At 47.0% G+C, this 21,636-nt stretch overlaps 2 protein-coding genes across 2 annotated transcripts in view; both read left to right on the forward strand.

Moving 5' to 3' along the window:
* Window positions 1-3,740, forward strand: part of Cdh13 (cadherin 13) — an 862,179-nt gene extending 858,439 nt beyond the window's left edge. Inside the window, exon 14 of the mRNA XM_076839513.2 lies at window positions 2,616-3,740. Within this exon, the coding sequence (XP_076695628.1) occupies window positions 2,616-2,623 (8 nt within the window). The 3' untranslated portion in view covers window positions 2,624-3,740. The remainder of the gene's footprint in view (window positions 1-2,615) is intronic.
* Window positions 3,741-13,338: 9,598 nt separating this feature from the next.
* Hsbp1 (heat shock factor binding protein 1) lies at window positions 13,339-17,445 on the forward strand. The gene is made up of 4 exons (XM_076839105.2): window positions 13,339-13,506; window positions 13,778-13,844; window positions 14,387-14,507; window positions 16,052-17,445. Exons 1-3 carry the CDS (start codon window positions 13,462-13,464, stop codon window positions 14,503-14,505), a joined length of 231 nt encoding a protein of 76 aa, XP_076695220.1. The 5' UTR covers window positions 13,339-13,461; the 3' UTR covers window positions 14,506-14,507; window positions 16,052-17,445.
* Window positions 17,446-21,636: the final 4,191 nt, after the last annotated feature.

Below are 21,636 nucleotides of genomic sequence, written 5' to 3' on the forward strand. Positions count from 1 at the left end.
AAAGACAGCTCATTTACTCCCCTGAAATTTCTCATTCTTTTTTTTTTTTAACTAATACATTATTTGCATACGATAAAATCCACCTGGTTTAAGGGTACAGTTTGATGAATTGTGTTGACCATCCTCAATCACGAGCCACACCCCTTTGCTATTGATCCTTTCCCACCGCCAGGCCCTCGTTGATCTGCTGTCTCTAATGATAATTTTGCCTGTTCTAGAATTTCCCAGGGTGCATCACTATTCTGTTCCTTTTTATTGTGAAGCATGTTGCAGGCAGAGACAGAGCCCGAAGAGGCTCGGAACATGAATAGAACGGCCATCCTCTGCCTACAGGTGGCCCCGGGTCATGCTTTGTAGAGCAGCCATGGTCCCTTCAAGTGATCTGACTGCATGGACAATGATAGGTGACCCTTGAGGGATTTCTAGGTGCCACGCACATGCAAGCAAGAGCTTTACATAAATTACATAGATTACCTCGTGTAATCATCTCAGCTTGGCTAGGAGGTAGGATCATTTACATTATGGTCTAAATTGACTTAAGACGGGGATTGGAGACTCTAATTTGAAAACAAAGGGCTGGAGACTAATTTAGTGGATTTTATTCAGTCCAAAATTTGTTTTAATTTTTAACCAATTTGCCCCCTAAGGGACAGTTGGAAATGTCTAGAAACAGTTCTCATCGTGATATCTGGGAGGATGCTGCTAGCGGCACCTAGTGGACAGAGGCCAGGGCGCTGCTGAGCATCTGCAGTGCACAGGACAGCTCAGCGCCAGAGGCATCCACCCCAAGGTCACCAGAAGCCTGCCTCCCACAGTCTCCAGAAACAGTGAGATTTGGGAGGCAGCCCAGCCTTGAACAGTCAAACAGCTTGTGGCCATTTAGAAAAGAAAAAGGACTGAGTGTCCAACTACAGAACCTCGGAAGGATGTTCCTCCTTTTGCTCCTTCAAAAATGCTCCATATTACACAACTGTCTTGCAATTTAGCTGCAAATGAGACCCATCCCTTGTGGCAAATCTAAGTGCCACATCAAAACATAGAAGTTGTGAGCAGAATGGAGGCCATCTTCAGCGGGCCCTTGTGGGCAGAGGCAGGACAGCGAATTGCAGGTAGCTGACAGAGACTGGTGCGCACGTGCATGCCACCCACAGTCTGACAGGTCCCCTCCTCTCCTCTCCTGATGGCCCAGGACTCTCTGTAACAGAAGCCCGGTGTGGAGGGCTCTGACAACTGGCACTGGAGATAGGATGGTTTCCACTGCTTAGAGAAACCCGGGTCCTGGCTGGAATCCAGTGCTGAGCTCTGCGGGAGCTGCTTGGGCATGGAAGTGCTTGCAGGGAATGAGGCAGAAGGAAATGCTTCACCTCAGCTGGATCTGGGCATCCTCAAGGAGCGCCTCCCGGCTGACAGCTGAGCTGGGTAGAGCAACAGTCTCCATCACTGGGCCCGTCCTCTCAGAGGGCCTGAAGAAGTGGCCAGGAGCAGGAATTGGGCTACTGGGCTGCTATACACACCCTACATGCATGTCACCCTCTGTGACCTTTTCCATTGAGTGACATGCTCTCACAGTCCACAACTCTGCTACACAGTGCCTCTTGTCCCCTGGGAGCACAGTGCTGCACACCTGTAGTTGGTTGATAATGGCTTTCAAAGCTGTCCTCTTTCTGACCCCTGGTTCCAGGAAACTTGGCATCCTACCTGGTAAAAGAGACTTTGAAGGTTATTAGGCCAAGGATGGTAAGATGGGTGGTGGCCCTGAGTTAATCAGGTGAGCCAATATCATCACAAAGTCCTCACAAGAGGGACAAGGAGATATTGGTTATATAAGCCGCCTGATGATGAAAACAGAGGCAGAATTAGAGAGAGAAGATGCTATGCTGTAGGCTTTGAAGGATGGGGATGCGGACATCTGAAGAGGCTGGGAAAGGCCAGGAGGCAGACAGAACCAGCCCTGCTAACACTGAGTTCGCTCTGTAAGACTCATCTTGGACTCATGACCTCCAGAACTGTGTTGTCTTAAGCCACAACATTTGTGGCCATATGTTACCACAGTAATAAAAAACAAGCATAACATTCTGTGACCAAATATATATATATATATATATATATATATATATATATATATATATATATATAGGACAATCATCAGTATCTTAGCTGCAGGTCCCCTTGCTAAGCATTTAGCACCGCTGTGCTAATGTGCATGACTAGGCTCGTTGGTAGCAAGGCTAATTGCAACTGTTGGCCTCAGAGGAGGGATTTGGCATCTGAAGTCATCATTAACGTTTTCAAAGAAATTCAGTGTGTGTGTGTGTGTGTGTGTGTATGTGTGCACGCCCACGCACATGTGCTGAGGATGGAACCCAGGGCCTCATGCGTGCTAAGCATAAGTTCTGCCTCTAAGTTGCACCCCGAGCCCCAAGTCCAGCTTCTTAACACATAAACCAGCAGCACCGTTATTCTCTCTTCAAATGTCATGCTAGAGAGAAAAAATAAATTCCCCAAGGTGGTACGGTGTTTGTTACAGCTTGTCAGTCACTTATCCAGTGTTTAGCTAAAATGTTTTGAATTAAGTTGTGATATCCGCGACCTAACTCTGAGCCTTTTCCATTCAGGTCTGTGAGAACTCCTGACATCTGAAGCTTGACTCCCAAGTTTCCATAGCAACAGGAAAAAGAAAAAAAAAAAAACCTATCCAAATCTGAAGATTGCCGTTTACAGCTATTGAACTTCACAACTAGGCCTCAATTGTTCCAGGTTTCCACTTTCTTTGCGATTTCACTTAGTCTGTACTTCACCATTTTGACAGCATCTTCCTTCCTCCTTTAATTAATGGATCCTCTGAATTTTCCCTGAGTGTTTATAGATCATGACATAGAACTTGACCTTTGGGAGCAGGAACAATGACTACTTTTTCTGATGTGTTGACACGTTGCTAGCCCCCGCTCCTCACATCCAGCTGTGTCTGTGGGTGCGTATCTGTATATGTATGCGTATCTGTCTGTGTATATACACGGTATTTATAGAGAGAGACTATACAGGAGAAGCCTAGTTTTGATATGCCATTCTTCCTTGAAAGGTTAAACAGAGGGGGCAGAAGCTGAGACAGCTAAACCTCCAAGGCCTCAGTAAAAACCTTGGCACAAGTACAGGCCGCCGAGCAGTCACCTCTGTCCTGAACCCACATCCCCACCAGCCCACTGGGTTTGAAGGCTGAATGCTGAATGACCAGCGGGCAGGTCCCTAGAGAGGCAGGGCAGAGAAGGATGTCCTTTCTCATTAGTGTGAGGACCGCCACCAACTCCCACTGCCACCAAATGCCGTGATCCTGAGCCATGGCGGTGAGGGCAGAGCAGGAAACCGTGCCATCCAGTGCCAAGGAGGGGCTGCCACACTCCTTCATGGACACCAATGTGCATTAGTGTGCAGCCTGAACCCACAGTCCCGCTGGCTCTTGTGGCGACTAGGATCGTGGTGGAGAACCTCCCCTCTGTGCTATGTGCACGACTGCAAATGCCATCACAGAGGTGAGACGTGCATACCAAGAGGCCAACAGGTACCATCTTGTATACACATATATGCCCACATGTATAGACATTTATGCACATAAACACCGTTCGTTTCATGTATACAGGCATAAAATAGAGTAAATACAGGTAGTTTTAAAAGTACCCTTTTGTGTGAATTGACTACCGTTGTTTGCAAACCTGAAAATAAAAGATGTTCATTATGTATGAGAAGTAATTGATTTTTATTCTGTGAGCATGTAAAAGTAAGAGGAAAGTTAGTGCTTGTACTAAGATTATCTTCTTGTTGATAAACTGTAAACGAACCATCTGAGCTCACACCAAATTTTTCTATCAAATAAAACTAGTGACAGCCTGTGGCTTTTTATTAGAGTTTGCCACGAGCTAGAGTAAGGTAAGTGTCTTAGCATATTTTAATGCGGTTGCTTACTAAAGGTTTTAACCACACACACACATGCACACCCATGCTTTCTAATGCAATCTATGTTTGCCCTGTGCTTTTCAGTTAGCCTTTTGTAGGAAGTAGAAGTCACATGTTGTCTTTATTGTAGTGAAATTATGCAGATAGAGTTCCATATATTGTATTTGTTTCAATAGTAAATCTTTTTGGAACATATAGAATGCAGAGATTTTTTTTTCCATTAAAATAAATGGGTATTGGTGGTTAAAACTGCTGGGAAGTAGCTTTCTCTGATTTTATGTGTGTCTAATAAAACTGATACCGGGTCTTGTCTTGGTGAAGTTCACAGTTTTGAGCTCCGGGGCCTCTGGACTCCCTATTTGGGGGATGGGTCTGGGAAGCCAGAAGCACTAGCTCACCGCTGGTCTTGGGCACCTTACTCATGTCACCATGACTGAAAAGTTGGTAGCAACTCACAGACAAGGGCACTGTTCTCAGGTTGATGACCATATTTAGCAGTCAGTGATATGTCCATAGTCCCAAGACATGGGGATCTTCTCTTGAATAAGTCCCAGTGCTTAATCAGGGGACATCACACCTTCAACATGACATGACCATTATCCACCAGTGTAAGACACCACGCAGGGCAGGGACTCTAAGTCTGCACATGCACATCTTATAAGATTTCCCCCTTGGGCTTTAGAGGGCACACCATCTGCCTCCCGGTGCACCTCACTGCCCTCCTGCTGCTGGGCCAGGGGAGAATGTTCACCCTTGAACGACCCAAGGAGGACCCAGCCACAGCCAGGTGGTAGACAGCCTGACCCACCTCCCACCTGACAATCAGAAAGCTCACCCACCAGCTGACCTTGAGCCATCTCCAGGGGGAAATATGGAAGGAAACAAAGGGTAAGGCTCTTGCTTCTCTCCCAAGCCAAGACCTCCTGTCTTGTGAAGGCAAGCATTTGCCAAAACCAAAACCAGGCGACACCACTTAGCTTGGAGTGGAGAACAGCTTGTGGGCCCCATTCCTCATGAACAGGTAGAACTCACCTCAACTCTTCCTTATCAGGATGGAGATATTTCCATAGTGTTGCTCTTCCTAATCCTTCCCAAAGAAGAGACAAACAGGTGGATCTCAGAAGCCTAAGTGGATCGCAGGAGGTCTCAACATGCTAGGACGTGTTATATTGTTACCAAATGCACAAGTAGAACTGAAATGGGATTTTTCTGTCCCCTAGCATTTCTCTATGTCCACATTACTTTCTAAGAAGTCAAGTAAGAGCAAGAAACTACTTTCCCAGTTACCGAGCCCAAGACTGGGGATTTAATTTCCATGAGCCATGGCCACACTTTGCTTCTTTTTACGAGCACATCAACCCCCCTAGCTGACCCAAAATTACATTTTCCCTCCATTTTACATGACAAATTAATTATAACAGATCATTTATTTCAATAAGAATTTGCAAGCGTTGTCTAATTTTGATCAGAGTGACTTCCAGAGCTGCAAGTTCTCCAAATGAGCGTCACTTCAGGGAGATACACCTGCTGCACCCTCGGCCAATGCCAGTTAATCTGAACATCACAGCAAAATAAATCTAGCTAATTTTCATGGTAGGTATCAAATAAGGCTTTGACTCTTAAAGAACATTGTAGGAATTATGATAGCTCATCTCGGACTTTCAAAATGTCCTTTTACACAGTCTGATGGATGGAATAATCATTGATCATCAAAGTTACAGAGTAGATGAAATTGTGTTTCAGCCAAAACAGATACATTGGATCCTGAATTTGGGATGTGACAAGTCAAATACTGTTAATAAGTCTGCGTTGGACGCTGGGCTCCGTGTGGTCCCACCCACAATCAAGCTGTCCAGATGATCGAGAGAAAAGCAGTCTACACTTCTGGGCTGTGTGGACAGGGAACAAGAGGCTATTGGCAATAATGAGGGTTTCCCCGTTGGTTGCCTGTTCCAAGGCTTCTCCACACAAAGCTCTTTCTGTGTAGGTCAGCTCAGCCACACAACAGCCACACCCCACAAATGCCTTCACCTCCCCGACTTAGACGAGAAGGAAGAGGAGACTCCAAGCAGCCAAATGCTTGTGAAGGCAAGCAGTTGGCAGAACCAAAACCCAGGCCCCTGGCTCCGGGACTCCTGCTCTTCCCGCCACATACAGTACCACTCCTAACTCAGCCTCAAAACCAGACCAAAGGCCTGGCGCAGACCAGGAACAGTCTGCAGCCTGGGCTGCAGGGGCTCTCTGTCCAGCCAGCTTCCTCCTACCAGGCACCTCTTACCAACGCTCTCTAACATGAAATGCCTGGTGCTTTCTAATTCTGATAATGTTCTTGAAAAACTGTTAACAATATTCTAAGTTAATACTGGAACCTTAGAAAAATTTTCTATGCAAGATATCATAACTTCTTGAGTATCCCTGCCCCTTCCTTTCCATGGCTGGATAGCAAGTATGAAGAAGCTTCTGCCAGATTAATTCAGTACCTTGATTAGCCAAAAGTAAATTCACGTTCCCCAAGTACCCATCCACTTCCAACCTCAGGGGAACCTGAGTAAGACGGTGGCGTGGGATTTCCAAGAGTCCCGGCTGTGCTTGGTTACAGGCACAATTCAAGTAACACATTTTCAACAGGGTCTCCAGGCAGTTTCTGGTTTTATAAAATGTAGCCCAGTCATCTGTCCAGGTACATTTGCCTTCAGCATGAGTGGACAGATCAACCACACCAACCGGAAAGGTAGCCAAGAGACAGACCCCACCACTGCTTCTGTTGGTGACCAAATCACCCAGTGAGGGGGCTGCGCCTTTCACACAGACCACCTACCCTCTCTTCTCTTCTTCACTGACCTTCAATACCTCTCTGAATTGAATGAGAAATGCTTTCCTAATTGTTTTCCTAATTTTTCCTGTGAAGTAACTAGCAATTCTTTCACTGTCTCAAACCTGTTACTGGGGTGGGGATACAGCTCAGCTGGTAGAGTGCTTGCCCCACATGCACAAGGCCCTGGGTTCAGTCCCCAGCAACTGTCACCCTTCCTGGAGTTCCCATGGCTGATGCGCTAGTCTGCTACTAAGAAAATTCTCCAGCTGTGATTGTATTCCACGCACGTACCAGATTTACAGACAGAGTAAAACGGTGGAATGGGGCATGAGAATGACAATTTCAGATATGAACTTGAATTCTATAAATTAAGAATAAACCTATAAACAGAAATAACTCACCAAATTGAGTAAGCAGAAAAGCCTCCTTCTGTCTTATGGTCACCTCCCTTATAGGAGGGTGCTAAGCTTACCACGCCTCTGGTCCATTTGGCTAGACCTGCTCAGGGTGGGGTGATGGTGAGACACAGCCCCAGAATAAGAATAAAGTCATTCTGCATGGATAACACGCAGCAGTGGGGTTACTGAGGGTCAAAGACGAGGCTACAGAACAAAACCTGTTGTCAAGCACATGTCGGTGCTGTTGATGGAAAAACATTACTTGTCCCTCCTGAAATCAAAATTTTCAGAGATTTTTAAGTGCACTTGTTCATAAATACCCAAAAGGGATAATAATTTATCTTCTTCAAATATTCAACTTGATCGCAGGTGCCAATCTTTCAAGCCCTGATTCTGAACTTGACAGTTTATGAGCTATAAATGGGCAGTTGCTCTATTGCATAGTTGCAAATGAATTTGTTGTTTGTTTGTGAAACATTCAAGTCATGGTTATGGGGAATTCCATCCCATGTGCATGGCCTAGACAAGCTTCAACACTGTGAGGTCCAAATACAGTGACCAAGCAAAAGAGCACAGCTTCTAGCAGTGCTTGAGTTAACCTGTGGCGTTTAGGTACTGTGACAAAGTCAAGTGCTGTCAGCTTAAGAATCAGCTCTTCTTTCTTCATATTAGGCAAGTCCTTCTCATGTGGAAAAACAGACAAATGGCAGCTAGATAGACAGCAAGAAGCGTGGAGAGATACTGAACAAGAAAGAGAAGAGGAAAGCGTTCATACTTAACTTTGGTTGGTTTGTTTAGTTTGGGGATCTGGGGATTTAACCCAGAGACGCTTACCACTGAGCAACATTCCCAGCCCTTTTTATTTTTTAGTTTTTTGAGACAAGGTCTCTCACTTAGTTGCTTAGGGCCTTGCTAAGTTGCTGAGGCTGGCTTCAAACTTGCAATCCTCCTGCCTCAGCTTCCCAAGTCTCTGGGATTTCAGCAGGCACCATCACACCCAGCTAAGTGTTCATTGAATAAATGCCTCCTGTGGAATAGACACTTCATGTATTTATATTTGTATGTACATATTACATTACACTTCGAGTATATAATTTATATGTATCGTACATATACTCAAGTGTACATGTAATCACACAATTCATGCAACATAAAATAGACACTGTCTCCATTCTACAGATGAAGATGCTCACAGTTAAAAATCTCATGTGCCAGGAGTCATACCTGCTGAATGGTGGGCATGACCCCACACTGGTACTTTTTCTGCTGACCCTAGACAGCACCACCACATATGCCACTAGGAACAAAAGGATGAGCTGGTGCCATCACACACCACATGTGAAAGTGGCAATGACTAAATAAACCTGGACCAGCAGGCCAAGCAGAAGAGAAGAAACCCGAACTTGTGCCGATGGCTGTCTTCCTCCTGGTAGTCTGTCTCCAGGAGACTGCTAGTTTGGGTAAATAAATACGAAACGATTTCTTGGCAGCCAGTCATGGAGACACTAATTTAGAAAATTGCCTCAAATGAACATAAGCAGCATAAACCAACACTCCAAACCACCAGCACAGCAATCACACCATTGATCAAAGCGCTTCCCCAGGAAAACGAGTTCTCGGGCCTTCTGTAGACAGCTGAGGAGGCCAAAGCCCCCTCTCGCCTTTGTGCAGTGCAGCAGGTGCACTCAGCAGAATCCAGCCAAGCCTGGTTCTCACTGGTATCCCAGCCAAGAGGACGGCACTGGGATGATGGTGCTTCCAGAGTAAATCTGCCCAGGCTGGGCTGTTTTCTCTGACCAAGCCCTGCATCTGGCCCTGGGCGAGGCCTGCATGGGTGGATGGTGAGTTCCGGCCCCCAGGGTCCTCCTGCCAGCAGGGCTGCCCTGGAGGATTGCTCCACATACAACAGGAACCCAACACCCACAGGAATCCCACACCATCCTTCCTGAGCTCAGTCCCCCAGAAGCCACCAGATATCCCCCATTCAGCAACACTTCCCCATGCTTCTCCTTTTCAAATATCAGAACCAGGTGCCATCAAAGCCAACACACACTCATTTCCCTTTCACTCCCTGTCTTCTCCTATGGCAGAATTTGCAGGCTTTAATCCCACGAGAGTGTGTTCACAATTCAGCCACATCCCTGCCCCCCATCCCTCACTCACTCTGCACTTCAAAATGCCAGCCGGGCCTCAGCCACAACCCCAGTGTCAAACTAGATAATTTGAAATGCATAATTTTGCTTAAATTTATTTTTTTTAAACTGTACATCACTAAGAAGTAAAAAAAAAATGTCACTTGGCCACTAAGATAGCAATCAAAATAAATACAATGAAAACCAAAAAACTAAAAATAAAAGAGAGAGAGAGAGAGAGAGAGAGAATAATTGCCTTTTAAGTAGATACTATGTCTACTCAAGACACAGGGATGAGACTCTCTGTTCAAAGGAAAGGTGAATAAATCGGGGTTCAAGAGGTCTCAAAGACATAGTGAAGTCCAGTGAAACTCTGTCACAAACACCCAAGAGCTGAAAATGGAATTAGGAGATGCTGCTGTGTAGGTCACACTGTGTGACGTCCAGTCCACGGATCATCCAGAATCATCTGAATAGCAACAAAAGGAACAAAAGTATGTCAGGAGGCGGGTCCAGAACTGCCAGTGACCTGTCCTCTTTCTGGAGCCCGGGCTGTGAAGCAGAAGCTCCAGAAGGGCCCAGATCCTTCGGGGTTCACCTTGGGCAGGGGGTGGGGGGGTTCTCCATTTACTTTTCCACTTTCATCTGCTGAGAGGAGAACCCCAGGAAGCAGGAAGTGAGACAAAGAAGCAAGCTCTGGAGTTGATGGCAGAGAACTCCATCCAGGACCCAGGACTCTGCCTTGGACAAATACACAGCCCTGCAGGTGAGGAAGGGCATGTCCTCCTGAGACAGAAAGGCCTGAAGTCACACAGGTGCTATCACAGTACTTGTGATGGGACGCAAAGGAGACTAAGGGATTTTGACTGAGTTTGTTTCCTCCATAGGTAAGGTCATCCTCTGAGTGAGGAGACTCATACACAGTGAGTTTGGGGAGCCTGGAAAGGTTTGGAATGGCCATGAAGGGCCAGGAGCCAGAGCCACCCAGGCCTCCAGAAGGATGAGGTCTCCTACTGTGAAAGCCAAGGGCAGGCTCCCCCAGCTGCCTGCTGCTACCTGAAAGAAAAACTGCCAGGTGAGCAGCAGCTCAGACCCGGGGCAGGGCCTAACAGAGCTGCCTCTGATGTAACCAGAAAGAACAAGTTGGAACTTCTCTAAGCCCTGCCACGCTGTGATCGCTCCTGCTCTGCTTGCTGGAGGCCAACACACAAAACCTCAAATTGCACGCAGCAATATATGCCTGGACACCTGCCTTAGTGTGTCCCCAAGAAAGGAATGTGGAGAAGGGTCTGGCTTAAACCAAAAAGCTGCTCTAAAACCACTGGGATAAGCTCCCATAAAACCAAGCCAAGTTGAAAGGGGAAAAGAGAATCACAACACGCAATTAACCTAGAAAGAGGGAAAAAATGCTAAGAGGAGGTAAAGACAAGTCAGGCCCTACAGTGAAAGTTAAACGTAAGGGTTGCTCTGAACTGAAGTTTGAAAGGTAACTGCCAACACCTCACGCTACAGTCGTTTGGTTAATGTGAGCCAGGTTCAGGATGTCCTCATGAAGCACCACCAGCCACCACAGTCAGCCAGTGAGGTTCTTGGGTAAAGTAGCTATTTAACTTAGTCTCCATGCAGAGAAGGCATGTCGCCTTCTCTTTTAAGTGCAAAAAGTACACAATTAAATAAAGTGTTAAGTCTGTTTGTTATTTATGCAAAGAAAATTTCAACCTCTGTTTAAAAGAAAAAAAAAAAAAAGCCTCAGTATCCCACCAGAAGGAAGAAAAGAAAGCAGGGAGAAAGCAAGAAAGGATCAAGGGGCTAACTCACTCCAGGTCCTGGCACTAATTCGTGTTCTTGCATTGCTTGAGACCAGATCTTACTAGAATCCCTCTCCAGGTTCTGGGTGATCAGCTCCAAGCCAAGAAGCCTGAGGCCCTACTAGACCTTGGTACACACTGACACTTTTGGAAACTCTCTAAGCCAAGGGCAGTACACGAGTGGGTACTGTGGGTACCACCACATGTTGTTAAGGTTTTGTCACTTTACCAACCACTATGGGTTGAACTGAATCTCCCCAGTCAAGACCTGTCCAAGTCCTAGCCCTCAATAGCTCAGAACATGACATTGTTTGGAAATAGGGCAATTACAGATATTATTAGTTAAGACGGAGTCGTACTGGATTAGGATGGGCCCTTAATCCAAATAGTCCAGGGTCTTTATAAGAGAGACACATGCACTGGGAGACAGGCCATGTGAAAACAGAAGCAGAGATGCATCTATAGGCTAAGGAATGCCAAGGACCTGGCCATCCCCAGAAGCTAGGAGAGGGATGCAGATGGGGCCTTCCTCAGCAGGAGCAGACCTGCCTAACCCCAGGAGTTCATGCTGCAGCCTCCAGAACTGCAAGACAATACATTTCTGTTGTTTTAAGCCACTGTTTTAGGGCACTTTGTTACAGTGGGGTACCATATACCAACCCTCAATCTCAATGCATATAGGGAACATTCTCAAGACATGGTATAGCAAAAATAAACTCACGCTTGAAGAGTGAGAGTACAGAATTCTAGGCAGTCTTCAACTTCCTCAGACTTGAGTCCCTGGGAGACATTTTGCAATGTTTGGAAGATATTTTAGGTTGTCTTAACTAAAGGTGCAGCAGAGGAGACACTGCTGGCATCTAGTGGGTAGAGGTCAGAAGTACTGCTCAACATCCTACAGGGCACAGGGCACCCTCTGCCTACCAGCAAGGAATTATCCGGCCCTGATGCCAACAGAGCTGCTGTTGAGAAACACTGCACTAAACTTGGGAAACTGAAGAGAATTCTAGAATGATGGAAAAAGTAAAAGATGTAGTTGACCAACATCTTCCACTTCCTTAATCTGATTACCTCATTCAGCTCCTCTGTCTGATTTTTAAAATTGTAAAATGGTGGTAATTATGTCACAGAGGTCTTTTGAGGTTTAAAACACGGGTATGTTGCTGGGCACAGTGGTGCACACACACCTGTAATCTCAGTGGCTGGAGAAGCTGAGACAGGAGAACCACAAGTTCGAGGCCAGCCTCAGCAACTCAGCAAGGCCCTAAGCATCTTAGTGAGAACTTGTCTCAAAATAAAAATAGAAAGAGCTGGGGATGTAGCTCAACGATAAAGCACCCCTGGGTTGAATCCTCAGTACCAAAAACCAAAAAAGAGTTACAGGAAAGCATTCTCCAAATACAAGTTATCATCAACCCTTATGAAAAGTTTTGCAGGCCTAGCATAGGAAGGCAGATCTCTGTGTCAGGACTGGGGTGAGGGATAGGTGGTAAGGGGCAGCAGTGAGGCTGCAGTGGGGCGGAACTGGGGAGGGCCTTTGAGTCCCACTGTCTATGGCCAACTCCGGTCCATTTTGTTATGGACGCTGGTGGGCCTTGTAGCTACAGCTGACCCCAAAAGAGCCCTCAAAAAAAGTAAAGGATGTGAAGATCGCTGGACCATGCCAGCGCACACTGAAGGACTCTCCCAGCTCCTTGGCCACCTGTGGGCTGGAACTCAACACCCCAATCCTCAACCCCTCCGCCTTTACTAAACCAGAACCTGCCCTAAGGCCAGGCAGCATCGCCTGCGGGTGAGGAGCCAGGCTCTCAAGTGGCGGGGGCTCGGTTCCACGGTGTGGAACTGGAACACAGGCGCAGGGAGTCCACTGCCACTAGAGAGGACGCCCGCCTCTCAGGGCGGGATGACAAAGGAGGGCCCAGGGCTCCAGGGCCCAGGCCTGTTTCTTGGCCCAGGGCGTTGATGAGGGGTTCTGTAGGGTGGCAGGATCCAACAAGACGCCCCTGCAACCGAAGGGAACCAGGTGCCTCTCGCCAGGGTCTGGGAAAGGGCCAGGGCCGTCCCCCAACTGCTCTGCTCACTCCAGATGCCCTATTCTTCCCGCCGTGGGCTGGGTGCTCCGCGGGACCAAGCCTGGTGGGCGGGGCCTTGAGGCGAGGGCGGGGCCTTGTCTCGGAACGGAAGCGCCCGGCCTCGCGGCCCTTCCGGCGCGTGACGTGGACTACCGCTCCCACAATGCCCCGCGGTCCCGCGAGCGTGCTGTCTCCTCGCGAGAAGCGGGCGGCTGGGGGCGTCTGCGCGGACAAACGGAAGTGTGGGTGACAGTCTGAGACCTCGCCGCCAAGCTGGGAACCGGAGAGATGGCCGAGACTGACCCCAAGACCGTGCAGGACCTCACCTCGGTGGTAAGGGGCGGCCGAGCTCAGGCCCGCGACCCCCTGCCCGGCCGCGACCCCGCGCGGGCCTCGCCTACCCCCGCCCGGCAGCCGCCCCGCGCGGACCGGCGTGCGAGCCCAGCCGGCCTGTGGGTCGGACCTGACCGAGCGGGGACCCGGGCCGAGAGGGGATGCTCCGCGGAGGCCGAGCCGGGCTGGAACCCGGGAGGCTGGGCTCCCGCCCTCCCCAGCCAGCCGTCCCAGGCTGGGTTGCATTTTGCTCATTTGCTTTGGTTTTTAGGTGCAGACACTCCTGCAGCAGATGCAAGATAAATTTCAGACCATGTCCGACCAGATCATTGGAAGAAATATCTTTTTTCTCTGTGGGCAATCTCCTAGGGACCTTGGGAGCCTACCCGCCAGAAGTGGTGGGTCAGTGGGTGGTTTACAGGCCAGCTTCAGCCAGTCACTTAGAAATTTCTTCCCTGGGCTTTGATGTACCGTGTTCTCGACTGCTGAGGCCTGGGGATGCAGCTGAGCTACACTAGTTCCTGGTTCAGGGAACCGACAGTCCGTTGGTGACAGTTGCTAGTAGGGTCAGTTGTTGGCTCTGAGCCATAACCTTATGAATGGGCTATGAAATTGCCAACTTTGATTAGTGAATGAAGAAACTGAGGGTCAAAAGAGTTGAGAGAACTTGCCACTTCCCTTGACTAGTTAAGGGTGGGGCTGGAATTCGACCAGACTCCTGCACTCCTGACCACCTGACCACAACAGTATCCAAAGGACATTGGGGAAGCCAGTTTCCTTAAAATGGTTGTGTTTAAGACCATAATCAAGGGAACCTGGAGGAAGAGAGTAAGGAAAGGGACATGTTGGTGTGCTTCCCCTCTCTCCTTAACTTCACCACTTGATGATATGAGTAGTCGCATTGATGATCTGGAGAAAAACATCGCAGACCTCATGACACAGGCTGGGGTGGAAGAACTGGAAGGAGAAAACAAGATACCTGCCACACAAAAGAGTTGAAGGTGAGGGAGGGCACAACTAATTGATTTTTTTAAAAGAATACAGAAAGATAACCTGTGACTATGATCTTGACGTCGTCAATACTTTCTCTAGATCAGTTTCCAATCATGATCCCAGCAACACCCCCCCTTACCACAGACTCCATATTTTTAAGATTTTCATGCCAAACTAATAATTCCTTATATAGAATTTATTTTCCCAGTTTTTTAATGAGACCTATGTCACCGGTTTTTATTAGTTTTTTTTTTTTTTTTTTTTTTTTTTTTATCAATTAGACCTATATCAGTGTTGTTTTTTATCAGTTAGACCTATATCATGGGCTCACTGTGGGAAAACTTTTATCAGTTCAGTAATAACAAATGTGGTTTTTGTTGACCTTTTTTCAGTGGAATATTTTTCATTGGTCATTTGTTTTTATTATTATTATTTTTATTCATTTTTGTTTGTTTAACTTGTTTTTTAAGCAGGTGATAAGTCACCCACATTGTCACCTTCTTAAATGCCTTACATTTTAAGGACTTCTTAGGAACTTATGACATAGATGAGCTAAACTGGCTACATTAGGCGTCTAAGAAAAGACCAATTTATATACCCATGTAGCAAGACAGGTGCACTCTCATCATTCAGTACAGTGAGTTCAGTGTAGGCCTTTGCCTGTGTTTATATGTGGGTGATGGTGGTGACCCATTAAACCTCCCCTCAATTTTTATATATTTATTTACTTATTTTTAATATTGAGAGTTGAACCCAAAGGCACTCTGTGGCTGAGTCCTTTTACTTTTTTTAAGACAGGGTCTGCCTAAGTATCTGAGCCTGCCTTCAAATTTTCAGTCCTCTTTCCTCAACCTCCTGAGTAACTGGGATTACAGGTGTGCGCCATTGCACCTAGCTCCAAAAATAATTTTTAAGCTCACTTTATCCCATCATATTTGTAGCATCTAATTCCCTACAGAAATTAAGTTTACAAAGAATATCAAGTGATGAGAGTACCAAGCAGATTATACAGTGAAAGTTACCTCGTTCCCTTCTTATTTTCTGGGCATGCCCTGGACCAAATTTCCAGGAACTAAGAAACAAATTTTTCTGAAATACAAGAGATTTGGGAGGTCAAAGATATGTAAATTGGTTTGTATTTATACAATAGATTGAGTTGATTCACTTTAAGAAAATCACATAACTGCTTTGTGTTATGTTGTTATTATTCCTACCTGGGTATAATTTGGAAAGTGCCCTACCAGTCTTAGCTTCTGGAGAATCTGGTAGTCAGAAATCCCATGAATTTGAAAATTACAATTTTCAAATGCAGGATTGAAGATTGGGACATTACAGGGATAACACACAGAAAGGAATGGGAATAGGAGATGGATTCTGAAATTTTTAAATAAAGATCTCTAATTAAATATTTTATTTTTGCTGGAATATTATACAAAGAAAGTATAATTTAATAAAGGATGACCAGAATATTTTTAGCTAACAATTCTGTGTAAATTGTTATTTACCCTCATGTGATGAAAAATGGTATTGATGATATTTCCTTCTTCAACAGGTTGCTAATTACCCTGAAATCTGGAACACCATTTTTCCAAGCCAAGAGAAGACTGAATGGCTTTTTGCAACTAACTACTACTAAGTGTAGACAGGTTTTATATTATAGTGCATTCTTATCACATATAATAAGTTTTTAGAGTGATTTTTCTCTCCAGTTTCTGGAACATGGTATCTTCACATCTTGAAACTTGGTCAGTTGTGCTCTTAATTATTAAACACTAAAATTTTGGCAGTTCCTGCATAAAATTGTCAAACTTTTTAGTGTATTTTTGTGAAGTCCTTTTTTCCTGCCATTCTTTTGTAGTAGTTGCTGTTTGATAAAAGTTGCTGTATAATTTTTTATTAGATAAGTAGTAAATCCTTCAATTATTGTTGGACTTGGTGAAGTAAAACATTTGTAGAGTTTGGATTCTTTCATTTTCAGCACAAAGTGACTGTTGTGCTAACACTAAATAATGTGTTGACGATACTTTCCAAATGGCTAGAAGTTGTTTATTCAGAAGTGTCTGTCACTACTTTGTTGCCAAAACTCCATTGAACCGCAACTTATGACTAGTCTGTGAGATCAGATGCTAAAGTCAGTGAAAGGTAACCACTGCCACTGTACTGCGTTAGCATTTTTAAATACAGGAAATACTCGAATAGCCTGATGTCATGAGGCATTCGTTAGAGTTTTGCATGAGATTCTAATACTTCAGTAGGCCTCTAGTTGTTCATCTACAATGGTTACCACAAAAAAAAAAAAAAAAAAAGGCAGGATTTTAAACTCAGTTATTCCATCCTTTCTTTGAGCTACTGATTGAAAAAGAAAAAGAGAGAATATTAAGTCTGTGCCAATCACTTGGCTAGAAAATGATGAATGACTGGTAGTAGGCTCAGGTTTTTGAACTATTTCTTACCTAAATTCTTTAAGAGTAATAATTTTTGTTACTGATTATAAAAGACAGAGTTAATAACATTTGCCATTCAAAACTGCAGTGACCATGGTCTTCATAAAGGCAAACCTAGAAAAGAGTAGGGTTTAAGTCTCCCATATCACCAGTCTTGTTTGTATTGCAAATATATAATATTAAGAAATATTTTGTCTTATTTATAGATTATATGGGGAAAACAGATTCTGTAATAAAGCCACCAGGATTGTCATCCAGCTGCAGCAACTCTTGGGAGGGGCCAGCAGCAGGTTCTGCAGGGTAACCTGAGTGTGTGCTGCCCGGACTGGCCCTGGGCCCGCTGCAGCCTGCATGCAGGGTGTGTTCAGGGCTATTGAGAGCAGTAGAAACAATAGGCCGCTGGCTATTGGAGGATGGTGCGGACTTGGGGAGGAGTTGACTTCTTTGAAGTAACATATTTCAGAGGCCAAAAATAAAGGTGCCTGAAATCCTGCTATTGGAACTTCCTTGTGTCAACATTTTTTTGGTGATGGGTTTAAGCTATCTCACTGTCGGGTTTCCAGGTCACTTCACCAAGATCTTTTTCAACTAGAATGGTGTAAATAGACAGGGAGGTGCCAACTAAACGTCCCAACAGTGTTGGCTTCCATTTAGTGCTCAGCCCCTTCTCCAGTGGGGGACCACATCCTTAGCCTCGTGTAAAACAGCGTTTCACCTGGTGAGGCCTCCACCCTAGTACAGAGGGAAGGTTCCCCACTTCTGAGATCACACCTGTGTGAAGTCGAGAACTTCACCTGCCAGCTAAGCTACCAGTGCCCTAAGCGCTCAGGACAGCTCCACCTAGGTGGGCCAGAGAAACCACTACACTCTCCTGAGGACACCGCCGCCTCAGGGTGTCATACACCCCCCAAACCCCCCTCCCATGGCCTCTGTTCAACCAAACCCCTTCCACGGGCACCTTCAGAGCTTATATCTGCAGGATCTGCCCTGACCTTCCCCAGTCTTTATTTTTCTTTTGCAGTGCTGGAGATGGACCCAGGGGTGTTCTGCTGAGCCACATCCCTGGTCCTTTTTATTTTTATTTTTTGGGAGGGGGGCACAAAGTCTAAGTTGCCCAGGCTAGCCTTCAATTTGTGATCCTCCTGCCTCAGCTTGAGCTGCTGGCATTACAAACTTGAGTTATTGCCTCCAACTCCCTCCCCAGGAAGTTTTTGCTGCCCTCTCATTCTCCAGCTATGCTTTGCTCATGTATAGGCAGCAAAGATGCCACTGAGGCTGGTAAGTACAGGTCAGTATGGAGGCCCGCACCCAACCCATGGGACCCATCCTGATGCTGGGCCAAGTGCCCTATCTCCCAAGCCCAGAAGCCCCAACAGCTTCCTTGGTTGGCCCCTAATTAACTCCTTCAGCCACATAATTTTAAGGTCTAATCATATTTTCCTATCAATTTTGTTTCTCTACTTGCATTACTGGCAAAATAGTCCCAGTGTTGACCTTATCAGAACAAGCATGCAATATTCCAGGTAGCTGAAGGCCCATCTGCCTCTGAGTCCTGGGAATCCTACCCACTCTAGAGGCACTGTTGCTATGGGAACCTAGTGTCCTCCAAACAACTTGAAAAAAAAAAAAAAAACTTTTTTAAATACACTGTTTGCAAGTTGAAGGATTCCTGCTTAGATAAGTATGGTCCTTTTTTATTTGTATTTTTCATACTTTAATTAGATTAAAATGGAAGAATTCTGCAATGTGTTGTCATAGCCAACCCTGAAAATTAACTGTCAACAATAATGATTACTTAGAGCACCCACTGAAAGCATTTATTTTAAGTCCCTGTACTGTGCTGAGTGTTTTGTTTACACTCTGCCCTAATCCTCATGACTACATCCAGTTACATTTTAAAAGAAGGAACTCAGCCAGGCATGGTTGCACAGGAGTCACTGGCCACAAGGAGAGGACTTGTGATTGGATGTTAGTTTCCACCTGACAAAGCACTTTGGAAACAGGAAAGGCATTTGCTTCTGCAAGTCGGGGTGGTTTCCCTGCAATAGGGGTGTCCTGAAGCTGAGGAGCCCAAGAGCGCCTCAGACCTGCTAGGCTTAGGTTTCTGACAGGTGTACACAGCTCCCCGTGTCCCTGCTGCTGAGACTGCCTTCTCCAGCAGGCCCCGCTGACCAGAGCGTGTGTATCTGCTGTGTGAAAAGGCACCACCCACCACGTGGACGTGTTGTGGAGACCAGCTGTCTGTGTAGTGGCAGTTACTGCCTGAGGGGCATGGCCTCTGACCAGGTTTTCGGAGTAGCCTAGCAAATGTCCCCTGCCCCAAAAGGAGGAAGAGTGCTGTTTCCCAAGAGTCAGGAGTAACCCGAAGTCAGCATTTGGGCTTGAGAAGCATTTTCTCGCCCACACAGAGAGCACAGCCCCTGCTAAGGAAAGGGTGTGTGATAGCCTATGGCAGAAGTCCTCTGGAAGGTGCCCCACTGAGACCAGCTGGACCCCAGACTGTGTCCAGCTCAGTGCATCCTGCAGATAAAGAATGTGCTTCTCCCTTGCTTTTGTCCTTTCAGAGTGAAAAACTATTTCCTTGGGGGTGTTTTCACACACGCCCTGTGCCGGAGGCCAGTACCTAAACCGTCCCTGGCAAATAAGACCTGCATGACAGGCTGTGCCCGGTGGTTCCCCTTTGTGGTTGTCACCAGGTAGGGGTTGGAGGTTGCTGAGGTTCAACACGGTGTGCGCCATCCCAGCCTCACTGGCATTTAGTCCCACCGTCAGGAGGATGGAAACAATCTGAAGGTGGCCTGCTGGGTGAGGCTTTCTCGGGGAACTGGACTAAGCAGAGCTGTCAGGGAAGACCACCCCCTGCCCAGTGCCCTGTGATGATATCCTGGTGCTTCTGCAAAGAGGGGGGGAGAGGCTGGCGCTCCCTGTCCCCCTGTGCTGCCCTGCCACTGAGAAGGCCACCAGTGGGTGCAGCCCCTCCACCTTGAAGCTCCAGACCCCTGAGACAAAACCAGCCTCTTCTCTTTCCACCTTGGCTAGACTGTGGGGTTGTGCTGTGAGCAGCAGAAAATGAGTCAGTGTGACTGCTGGGGCCTCCGCGAGGCAACGGCCAGAGAGCTGCTTAACGCCGGGGCCCACGGCCAGCCCCAGCCCTGTGGCCCCACCCCAGGTGTCAGTAGTGCTGAGGTCGAGAGGTCCTTCCTTAACCGGTTCCTGATGCAAGCTGGGCTGGTGTGAGTCAGTTTCTGGACCCTACAGGAAGGGAGATTCAAGAACAAAGAATTCTACCAGAAAGGAGAAGGGATGGCAGCTGGGTTTTGCTGATGGGCGTGGTGTTGGTTGCAGGCCTCCTAGATCAGTGCCAACTCTGGAGGTACGCACACTGGAGTCACCTCGGGTGCCTTTCACACACGATGACCAGGCAGCACCCAGGCCCATCCATCAGACCCCATGGGTGGCCCTGATGGCCATGCAGTCAAGGCTGAGAACTGTGTGTGAGCAGGTCCATCTACACTGACCCTCCTGTGATGCGATCCCCCAAGCAGGTGGCTTCTGCCAAGCCTTTGTAAACCTAGCTGACACTCCTGATTTGGACAGTTGCGACTTTTGGCACATTATCTGACATTCAATTCAACTTGTGTCATTTTTACTTCAACTCCTTGATTGTGTTTCCGCTGTTAGAACAAGAGGAGTTTGACTCCCTGGCAGGGATGACTTGTTAACCAGATTCGGCTTCAGGGAGGCCTGATGCTCAGGCTGCCTGCCCTGGGCTCGGGCCAGCTGCCTCACCTGCTTCCCCTGGTGTGTCCTCAGGAGCACGCGAAGGTCATTGACAGTATTGAAAACTGTGCCCGCTGGAATTTTCCTCCCTCTAATCGGACCTCAGAAGACCCATTCCTAAATCTTTGCCATAGTTTTACTACCTCTTACCTTCTACAGGTCTATATGAGTTTTCCAGAAAGAAACTCTAAACTTTCAATACCTTAAAGCTAAAGGCCTGTTATTGTGTGGAAAACCCAGTTGGTTTTGATAGGGAGTCATCAATCATTCCTGGAAAATTAATGTGGTCATTTCTTTTAAAGATAAATTCTTCTGAAAACATAGACCATTTGACTGGTTCTGTTCCAAAATCTTACTGAGGCAAAGGACTGGCCCGAATTCTTTGTGCAGCAGGAGCCCAGGCCTGGGCTGCGCACAGATTGTGGCTCGGGGCGGGGGACGCTGCAAAGCATGTCCTGACGAGCAGCCAGCCTTTCCCCTGGGTGGGCAGACGCTCCACTGGGAGCCAGACTCAGATGTTCCTCAATTAGAACCTGTGTTCATCAGGCCCCAGTGAAGAGCCTTAACAGGAAAGCCATCTGTCAAAATCATGCCATCTTGCAAGCAGAATTTTAAAGAGACCTGTGGTCACAGCAGGTCCTGCTGGGTCTGTGAGCCCCTCAGGACTGTCCTCGGGCGGGGGGGGTGGGGGGGTGGGGGCAGATGAAGCATCCGTGCCACCAGCTTCACTGAAGAGTCACCCACCAGGGAAGATCCTCTTGGGGGGCGGGTCTCATTTCCCCAACTCAGTGGAGGCTTAGCCACACTGTGACCTCGCTTTGTCTTTCTGTAGTGAAAAGGAGCCCCCAGGACCCCGCAGGCACAGGATTTCTGGAATCACTGAAGGAGAACATTCCTCATCACAGACTGCCAG

This window comes from Callospermophilus lateralis, chromosome 18 (genome assembly GCF_048772815.1).
Source record: "Callospermophilus lateralis isolate mCalLat2 chromosome 18, mCalLat2.hap1, whole genome shotgun sequence".
Classification (NCBI taxonomy): Eukaryota; Metazoa; Chordata; class Mammalia; order Rodentia; family Sciuridae; genus Callospermophilus; species Callospermophilus lateralis.